The sequence below is a fragment of the Lactuca virosa genome, chromosome 9 (assembly GCF_052849685.1).
Source record: "Lactuca virosa cultivar CGN04683 chromosome 9, Lactuca_virosa_CGN04683_v6, whole genome shotgun sequence".
Classification (NCBI taxonomy): domain Eukaryota; kingdom Viridiplantae; phylum Streptophyta; class Magnoliopsida; order Asterales; family Asteraceae; genus Lactuca; species Lactuca virosa.
The window spans coordinates 181,346,575-181,357,540 of NC_136434.1; the positions used below are offsets into that span (position 1 = coordinate 181,346,575).

At 38.7% G+C, this 10,966-nt stretch overlaps 1 protein-coding gene across 1 annotated transcript; it reads right to left on the reverse strand.

The window, feature by feature from the left end:
* Nucleotides 1-6,096: 6,096 nt before the first annotated feature.
* Nucleotides 6,097-7,213, reverse strand: LOC145140069 (F-box protein At3g07870-like). The gene is made up of 2 exons (XM_079073681.1): nt 6,795-7,213; nt 6,097-6,739 (listed from the first exon to the last, which is right to left on the reverse strand). The coding sequence occupies exons 1-2, from the start codon at nt 7,211-7,213 to the stop codon at nt 6,097-6,099; spliced, it is 1,062 nt and encodes a 353-aa protein (XP_078929807.1).
* Nucleotides 7,214-10,966: the final 3,753 nt, after the last annotated feature.

Here is a 10,966-nt window from a genome sequence, read left to right on the forward strand (position 1 = left end):
CAGCAGTCGTAGATTCTTTCTGTGAGATTCGGCAGTGCGATGTGAGTGCCCTCACTATGTTTAGTGGGTCGAAGGCACCAATGTCGGCCCATGGTTATTATGTTTGGTATTGTTGTTATCTACATGACTCTTGCATGTGTTATGTGTTATATGTGTAACAACATAAATTTTCAAACAACTTTTTCATTTTTAAAACACATAAAATATCTCATATAAATCATCTCAGAACTCAAGTGTATCAAATGTTATCACGGTAAAACATATCCCAGAATCTCAAATACAAAATCCTCTGTCAGTGTGTACAAATCATGTCGGTGCCTTCCCACGATCCTCTGAGGTACCTGAAACACATATCACCTAACACGGTAAGCACGAAGCTTAGTGAGTTCCCCAAAATACCACATACAGCACATAAGCCACTCAAGGCTACAACTCGGTATGACCCTCTGGTCAATGTGTCTCAGCGGGACCCTCCAGTCCCGTAGCTCGTTGGACCCTCCGGTCCGGTCTAGCTCGTTGGACCCTCCGGTCCGGTCTGATGGAGGACCCTCTGGCCTCATAAGTCGTTGGACCATCTGGTCCGGTCTATATAACACATAGCATACATATATCATAATGCACATAATCTCAACATACACATAACGCATAAGACCCTCCGGTCTGCACATAGATACCACTCTAGGTAATGTGTAGTGAGAAGACTCACCTCGTATGATGTCTAGTATACTCTCGTTCTCGATATCCCCGATCTAGCCTCCTCCTATTAAAATGATAATATCTCTAATCAATACTCTCTTTATGTTCTCATCTCTAAAGAATGGGTAGAAGACCATTCTACCCCTCCATGGCCTCTCTTGAATCAGTTTGACCAAACCCTGAGGTCAACTGAAGTCAACTCCAGTCAACGGTCCAACTTTGACCAGACTCATCGAGTGCACTCGGGTGACTCGGCGAGTCCATGCGTGTCCTCTAAGTCCTCCTAAGGCCTCACTCGACTCGTCGAGTTAACCTTTCACTCGACGGGTTACCACCGATCACGAATCGCGGGACAACCCGATCCGACTCGTCGAGTCCTCTCATGGACTCGGCGAGTTTTGTCCATGGCAACACTCATTTGACCTTCTGAGGTCAGATCTGTTTCTCTAACTTATAGATCTGGCCTTCTAGCACCCAAAAGTCACGTAAAGGTTCAACCTTTATGTCCATACACCACACAACAAGCTCTATTTGATGAAATAACCCTCAAAATGGTAACCTAGACCCAAAACTCTTATGGGACTGCATAAAGCTGGAAGATTGGGACTCTCTGGATCTCTCAAGGTCCAGATATAATGTCTATGCGTCAAAGGACTCTACATGCTCCATAATCTCTACGAAAAATGGGTAAAGAAACCCTAGATTCATGAGATCTACTTTATACACGAAAATAGGCATGGATTCATACCTCAAACAACAACCTTTGAAGAAGTGATAGTAGATCTCAGCTCCTCAATCAGCCTAGCTTGAATCCCCTCCTTCCTTCTTGCAAGAATGCATTAATGGTGATGTAATTAACTCCTTCTCTCACTCTCTATGCTCTCTGGTTCGTTAGGGTCTCTCAAGTGTGTGTGTGGCCGCAAATGAAGGCCATAAGGGCCTTTAAATAGGTCACAAACCTGGGCAATTAGGGTTTCTCTGCCCAGCACCTACTCGGCGATTCCCTCATCTGACTCGTCGAGTCCACTCATTAAATCCACGCGAGCAACTCGATTTGACTCGGCGAGTTGGTCCCTCAACTCGTCGAGTCCCTCCTTCAATCTCAAGATTAACATACACAGTAATGTTCCTGAAAATCCGGATGTTACAATATGTTTACCGAGCAGAGCTCGATGCTAGGCGGGGCATGAAGAGTATATTGTATGCTAGTTAGCCGTATGTGTTTTGTGATTACCGGGCGGGGCTCGATGCCGGGCAAAGCCCAGTAGCTGCATTGTATGTTATTGTTTATGATTTTTGTATGTGTTAGTATGGTTATGTGACATATGTTTATGAGTATATTGGGCGGGGCCTAGAAATAACATATATGTATACCGAGCGGAGCTCGATGCCGGGCGGGGCCCGAAGCCGAGTGGGAACTTGATACCGGTCGGGGCCTAGTATGTGATTTATTATGTATGGTATGTGGTATCTTGGGGAACTCACTAAGTTTTGTGCTTACAGTTTTCAGTTTATGTTTCAGGTACTTCGGTTTTCAAATGGAAGAGCTCGGGATGATTGCAGAGCACACACCACATGTTTCCGCATTCTGTGATTTACTCTGATAACGACGATGTATTAATATAGCTTTGATTACCTTGGTTTATGAAAATGAGATGATGTACTATTTAGTAATTTAAAAATGAAAAGTTTATGGGTCTTGTTTTTGGGACGTTACAACTTCCCTTTAACGGACCACCTCACAGTCAATCTTCATCGGTCGAGGCCTAGATCAATGCTTCTCTTTAACCTAACATAACCACCACACTGTCAGTCTTCATTGGTTTCTTCGCTTTTATCTTCTTCTCAATCGCTATTTTCGTGTGTTTTTAGTCGTAGTTCCGGTATATGTTTATATAGAGTTTGAATGTTTAAGAGTGGTGGTTTTTATTTGTGTTTTAATTGAGTTTGGTAAAAAAAATTGGGAAAAATAATTTAATTGGGGTGGATAGGTGTTGATTTATTTTTTATTTTCAATAAATTATCTTAGGGAAGTGACCAAAAAAGTTGATATATGAGGTAATAGCGGAGACTTGAAAATATAATGTCGGAAGTGATGGTGGACAGTAATGGAGGGAGACTCGAAAATATAATGTCGGAAGTGATGGTGGACAGTAATGGAGGGAGACGGGAGATAGGGTGGGTGGGATTGTGTGTGGTAAAACCTTTATAATTAAATTTAGTGATTTTTAAATTTTTAAATAAGTTTTAAAAAAATTAAATTAAATTAAAAATGATAAAATAGTCATTTTATCATTTTTAATAGTAATTTTACATGTTTATAAAATTGAAACCATAAAGACCATTCACATAAAAATGGAGATTCACAACGACTTTTGTTACACCATATGAATCAATAGTTATACATCCCCCCCCCCACCCCCCCTCTTCTTCAACTTCACACCATTTGTTCTTTATTCTCATCACGATATCTTCTCTCTCTCTCTCTCTCTCTCTCTCTCTCTCTCTCTCCTTACCTCTGTGGTCTTCTCTCTTCTTCATCTTCTCCCTCTGATGAAGTTGAAGAACCCTAAGCAGGGGTAAAAACATCATTACCACCCTTCCTCTTCTCCCCTCCCCTTAAACTCGAGAACACATTTATCCTTTCCTCATTCTCCTTCCATCTCATTCCCTTTCTTTCCCCTCCTCTCCCTTCCCTTCGCCCTCGTTAAAAAATAATCTTGAGAACACGATGTTAATCTTACGTATCCCTCCCTCATTTTCTAAAGTAGCGTTCTTCTTAGAGCATTTTATATATCATGTTTCATTAATTTTTATTTAGCCAAAGTTATTGTTACAATCACTTAACATTTTCAAAAGAAATTTAACTACTCTAATCTTATTTATCGTAAGTTATATAAAGTCCCCTCATATAACGTTACACATAAAGAAGATTAACTACTTGTAACACCCGGATTTCCAGGTATATTATTTTAATTATTTATTTTTGAGAATCATTGATCTACTCGACGAGTCGGTGCTATAACTCGTCGAGTAGAAGCGGGGTGGCCACGTAAGTTTAATGAACTACTCGACGAGTCCAAGAGTAGACTCGCCGAGTAGGCGTTGTGGGTGAAAACCCTAAATCCTCGGGCCTGTGCCCTATTTAAGGAACCGTATGGCCCTCATTTGCGGCTACCAGTCCAGAGAGAGAAACCCTAGTGAGCTTGAGCGTGTCGTGTGAGGAGAAGGGTTATTTTAATCCTTGTTGGTGTGGTTTTTGCAAAGAAGAAGGAGATTCCAGCAAAAGAAGGTCAAGGGGGTTGCTATTCTGTGGTTTCAAGTAAGGAAACTCCATCTCTGAGGTATTAAATCGAACCCTTCTTATGTTTTGGTGTAGAACCCTTGAATCTAGGGTTTTCTCTATCCTTTTTTGGCTTGGATATGATGCTTATGATGTCCCTTTGAGTGTTAAACTCTGGATCTGGACCTTGAGAGGTCCAGAGAGCCCTAACCTCCCTGCTTTATGCTACTCCATTAGAGATATGAACCTAGGTTGCCATTTTACAAGCTATTTCACCAAAAGAAGCCGTATGTTGGTTGCATGAGTATAAAGGTTGAACCTTTCCGTGATTATTGTGTATGGGAAGGTCAGATCTATAGGTTAGAGAAACAGATCTGACCTCAGAAGGTCGTTTGAGCATTCTCATGGAAGAAACTCGCCGAGTCCATGAGCGGACTCGATGAGTCGGATCGTGTTGCACCACGGTTCGTGTTTATGGGTAACCCGTCGGAGAAAGGTTGACTCGACGAGTCGAGTGAGGCCTTGAAGGATTCAGAGGACACGCATGGACTCGCCGAGTCACCTGAGTGCACTCGACGAGTCTGGTCAAAGTTTAACCGTTGACTGGGGTTGACTTTTAGGGTTTTGGTCAAACTGGTTCAAGAAAGGACAGGGAGGGGTAGAATGGTCTTCTAACCATTCTTTAGGAATAAGGACAAGAGTAAGTATTGATTAGAGATGTTATTATGTTGATAGGAGGAAGCTAGATCGGGTTATCGAGCAAGAGAGATTATCTGACATCGTACGAGGTGAGTCTTCTCACTATACTTTACCTGGAATGGTAACTATGAGTGACCGGAAGGTCTTATGTTTATGAGTTATGAAATGTGTGACCGGAAGGTCTTATGTGCTAGGACGAGTACATGATATATGTTCCTATGTGATATGTATATGTTATGTATGTTATGAGTAGCATGGTATGGACCGGAAGGTCAGTGTGATATGGACCGGAAGGTCAACATGGTATGGACCGGAAGGTCAACATGGTATGGACCGGAAGGTCGACAGAGTAGGATCGGAAGGTCGATGGAGTAGGACCGGAAGGTCTACTCCAAGAATGGGACCGGAAGGCCCCTGAGACACATTTACCGGAAGGTCTAGTAGAGTTATAGCCTCGAGTGGCTAGTTGTATGTGCATGGTATTTTGGAGAACTCACTAAACATTTATGCTTACCGTTTATGTGATATGTGTTTCAGGTACCAGTGAGGATCGCAGGAAGGCGCCGACATGATTTGTACACACTGATGGAGTTTTATGTATTGAGATCTTGGGATTGTTTTATTTGGATGACATATGTTACACTGGGTTTTGATGTATGAAATTATGTTTTAAAAACGAAAAATTATTTTGGAAATTTACGTTGTTACACTACTCTAACCTTATCTATCGTAAGTTATATAAAATCCCCTCGTATAGAGTGATTTTTTAAAACACATTTTATATAACTTGATATTTTTCAAATACATCTCATATAATTCAACATTTTTAAGCATACGTCATAGATAGACGGGGTGTGCGATGGATCTCCGATGGCGCTCATGTGTTGGATCTCGGTTGTTCTTCATCTTTATGGGTTCACGATGAGAGATGCGGTGGAGAGTAGGTTTATGACAGTGGACAACTATATAGATTAGGATTGTGTTCTTTGTGGGTTACTTGTTGGTTTAAGAAGAAAAAGAATGAATGATGACCATGAGAGAGAGAGAGAGAGAGAGAGAGAGAGGCCATACTTTATTTTTTATTTATTCAAATAATAAGATAATGTTAAAAAATGTAAAAAGAAAAAGGATAAATCAATATTTTCACCATAAAAAAAATTCATATTATAAACCTTTCATGCAAATTGAAAATATTTTGGATATGATTCACAGTTCTTTGCAAAGACCTTTGCACTTTACTCAAAAAAAAAAAAAAAAAAAAAAAAAAAAAAAGGGTTAATGCTTTAATTTAATGTCCACTTAAAAACATGTAGAAGGTCACCAGAGTAAATTTAAATGCAATAGTAACATTTTAAACTTAAAATAATTGTTTCTTAACAAAACGATAGTGGGTGTTTTTGGTATGATCTTATTGACCTTTAAAACACATGAACTCTCTCTGATTTGAAGTTCCGGAGCTTAAGGAAGCTTGGACGATAAGCGATTCCAGTGAAACATGGGTCAAAAAAATCCGAGTTTGCAATTGTTCCCTTCTCAAAAGAACACGCCAACAATTTGTCTTCATAATAAACCATCAAAATTGTTCCATCATTTAAACGTTCAATCAGACACACAGGTTCCCACATCAACCAATCTAAAGCAGGGCTAACACCTTCCTTGATCATCACCTCTCTATGCCAAGATTCCTTGATCCCATATTCCCTCATCACCCACAGCGTGAATTGAGACTCAAAGGTATCAGATTGACATAAACAACCTTTAAGAACTGCCAAACTTAGGAAATGGTGACTTCCTTGTATAGTTTCAACAGGAGGAGATGGGAACAACTTAAATGTCTCGTTATCCAAATCAAAAGCAAAAAGTTTTTCAGGGGAATCTTTGCCAAACACAGACCAATGAACATGGCCATTGAAAAATAGCCCAAAGAAACCTCCAATCGTGTAAGGGACATGACTAAGACTTCTCCATTTACCCATGCCAAGGGTGTAAACTTCAGCTTCTCTGATCCGAGATGTGGATGTAGTCCCTTGGAAGATCCGTATCACTTTGTATTCTCGTGTCCTTGAACAGACTCCAAAACCATGCTCGATTCCCCCATAACCTTGTTTATGGTAATGTTGTGTGGGGAGGATCATATATTCCCTCCATCACTGGATTGCATATGAAATAGTTATCAGAGTTAAGTCCATTCCACAGGCAGAGCAAACCATTGACCGAGCCCACAACAAGTATTTGAGCGTCTTGGAAAATGGGTGCAAGATTAAGGTCAAGACTCATGGCAGGGTCATGCTGTAAATTGTGGTGATTGACTTTGTTTTCAAGCTCCACCCACTTCAAAATACCTGCTCTCTCGTTAATTTCAGAACTATGATGAATCATAAGGCTTGCAGGTGATCTTGAGAGGTGAAGATTGGCAAAGTAAGAGTCGGAAACGAGATCCAGCCACTTCTTGCATACACACTTGCATTGGATGATTGTCTTCACAGGAAGTCTTGACAGAATGTCGGACATGACAGGTACTGGTAAGTCTTCCATTGATATGACCTGTTAACAAACCCTAATTAGAATTCCTAATTCACAAATTAAGAAACCCTAACAAAAATGATACTGGTAGCAGAATGCTACTAACCAAAAACTGTCCGTAAAACAAATTACTTTAAAAAAAAAAAACATTACAAATCAAAAAATGGTTGACAATCAATAAGTAGCAAATAGAATCTCAATTAACAATATAACTTTCCTACTGATAAATAATCATCATCATCATCTAAAACGATTATTACTTAAAAATATTTTCAAGAGAGATCAGGAGGCGAGACTCGAGAAAAAAAACTGATAAAGAGAGACCACTCACCAAGATCGAAATCGAAACCGTGAGACTGCAAAAGAAGCGGCAGGACTCCTCAGTTTTGTTTCAGAGATACGATGGGCGGGACTTTAAAAGAGGGGAGGGGGCGCTCAAAAATAAAAATTGGGGGCGGGATACCTTTTTCATTTGATAAAAATTTAATGTTAAATTTTGACAAAATTGTAGTTAGGTAATTTGGTTTACTATTTCTTGGATAGGATGATAGATCCAACACATTTTAATTTTATAAATATATTTCTTTTAGTGGTGAGCATTGGTCAGTTTGAGTCATGAGGCAGTTTTGATCTAAAATCGAACCAAAACCAATTTATCAGTATTCAGAAAACTAAAACCCAACACAACCCAAAACAGTTGTGTTCGGTTTCTTAGTTTTCGGGTTTTCTCCGGTTCGGTTTCGGATTGGTCGGTTTTAAACCCATAAATCTTAAACTTAGCAACTCAGCCACCAATTAATAAAGAGTTAGGTTGGGACTAACTAATTCTCAAGAGTAGTAGTAGTCTTATATAGAAGGCTTGAGTCGACATAGATTTATACCACCACCGACGTTGAACAACTCCAACTATATAATGAAAAGGAAGGAAGAAGATACAATGTTAATATAGGATTTGAGATGGGAGAAGGTTTCATCCCACCACCGATGTGGGATGAATTGAACAGACTAGTAAACTTTAGGGGGTGTTTGGCTTAGCTTTTTAGAGGCCAAAAGTCATTTTAGGAAAAAATAGAAGGTAAAAGATGTTTGGCAAATGCATCTTAAGAGCTACTTTTGGATTTGGATACAAGTAAAAATGAATTTTTTGGAAAAGTCAGGAAAACCTAACTTTTTGTAACTTTTCAAAAAAAGGACTTTTGCACCCTAAAAAACTAAGTGAAACACTCCCTTAATGCGTGGAACAAAATCATTGCTTATAAGTAGCTCAAGGTTGTCTGGCAACGCATTGAACCAATTCAGCTACCATGTCTTTGCGATTTAGCTATACAAAGTATCTATATATCTATGGAATCTCTTTAGAAAATATATATTTTTAATAAATTCGGTTCGGTTGTTTTTTATCGGTTTTTGCATATTCTAAAACCGAAATCGGACCCATTATTTCGGTTTTTAAAAATTCAAACTCAAACCATCGGTTTTTACTTTTGTTTCGGCTTTTTCGGTTTTTCGGTTTCTGGGTTCAGTTTTTCTCACCCTTAATTTCTTTTTTGAAGAATATTTTGTTTGTTATTTCTGTCTAAATAATAATGATTTTTTTCTTTTTGTTTATGTAGCTTGTTTTTTATATTTTTAAACATTTATTTAGTATTCATTAAATTATAGAAAATACATAATTTCTTTATTTATAATTTACAAAAGATAATATGATAAGTCTTTTATTTTTTTATTATGTTTTTTGTTATGTAGATGATTTTTATGGTTTCAATTTCTTATGTTGTTAGTTAATGTAGTTATATTATGTTTCATAATTGATCTAAAATTACTATTTTACCTATAGTTTTATTTTTTATTAATTTTTGTTTCTTAGTCTATTGGTTAGATTTCTCATACATTCCTTTCATTATGTCTCTCATCTTTCCACATGTGCTACCACACATTGTCACCACAACCACCTAAAACTACCACACATTGTCACCGCAACCACCTATTGTCACCACCCAACACTGTCGCAATCACCCAAAATCACCCAAACGCCACATCTATTTATCTATCACTTCCACAACCCAACGCTGCCAAAAGACAAAGTTGCCAAAACTATCGAATTTATCACCATCTATGTCATTCCAAACATTACCTAAAGACAATGTCGTATGAACCACCACCATCACTCAAGTTGACCACCAATGTTGCTTCATTTCAACCTCGTAGTACCACAACATTGTCTTCATATCATTTCTCATCAGCCACCACAACGCTACCGTAACAACCAAAAAATCGTGATAAAATTTCTCATTGAAAGACTATCAATTTCATTCATTAAATTGTTTCAAAACCATCACCGAATATAATATCCAAAATATGAGTACAATTATTAAAAATGCGGAAAACATAATGGGAGGATGTTGTGTCATCACGTCGGGCCCTTCCCTTTCGAACCAGAAGTACCTGAAACCATAAACATAAACTGTAAGCACAAAGCTTAGTGAGTTCCCCAAAGTACCACATACAAATCATACAATTGGGCTTAACCCTAGGGTGTGTTCCAACCCAATACACATATATGGTCCCAGCCCTGGGGCCTCGCCCTAGGCTATATTTCAACCCGATCAACAAATATGGGCCCCGTCCTGGGGTATATTTCAACCCAATCATACAATAGTGGGCCCCATCCTGGGGTCTATTTCAACTCGAACATGCTATAGTGCGCCCCACCCTGGGGTTATTTCTAGGGCTGTGCATGGGTCGGTTTGGGTCGGTTTTGGACCCCAACCCAACCCAACCCGTAAATGATCGGTTTCTGGTTTTCAGAACCCAATAGGGTCGGTTTCTGGTCGGTTCGGTTTCTCGGTTTCTGATATCGGTTTGGGCGGTTTCTCGGTTTCTTGGGTTCAACCCATACACTTACGGTTTCTGGGTTTAAACCCATTTTCCAGAAATGTAACAATTAGTTAAATAATTCAAAAAACACCTAATTGAAGTTAAATACTTCAAAAAACATGAGTTTTACAACCAAATTGTCTATTACAACCAAACACACAATCAAACTAAAACACAAAGTCCGAAATTGTCGATTAGACGATTACAACCAAACACACAATCAAACTAAAACATAAAGTCTGGAATAGTCAAATAGTCGATTACAACCAAAAGTCCAAAACACGCAAACAGAAATCTTCAATCCACATCCATGTAAATCTCTTCACCAATTCCCCATTCATCTACAAACCAAAAAACATTAGTATTGATCAATGATTATTGAGTAATAAACTTGTGTAAAAGTATAAAATTATAATAATTGAGTTATAAACCTTTAAAATTTAAGTAAAATCCTCATCCATGCAACTCCCTTGACCACACCCCAATTCCTCTACAAACACAAACGTACAAAACAATAGTATGTAATTAGTTAATTATAAACATATATAATTACAAACTTATAATTATGTAAAAAATAGTAAAATATTTACCGGTTTCTATTGGCACCAACTTCTCTCGCGTCTCTTCCATATATAAAGTCGTCATATTTTTAAACTGGATATCAATTGGGGTGTCCCGTATCCAATCTTGTGCGCAAATCAAAGCTTCGGCAGTCACATGTGTAAGGGAGCTTCTACTTTCATCAATCACCCTCCCGCCAGTACTGAATGCGGACTCTGATGCAACTGTAGAGATTGGCATTCCTAAAACAAGTTTCGCCACCTCAGAAAGTACAGGAAACTTTGTTGAATTAGATTTCCACCACCCCAAAATCTGGAAATCCTCCGC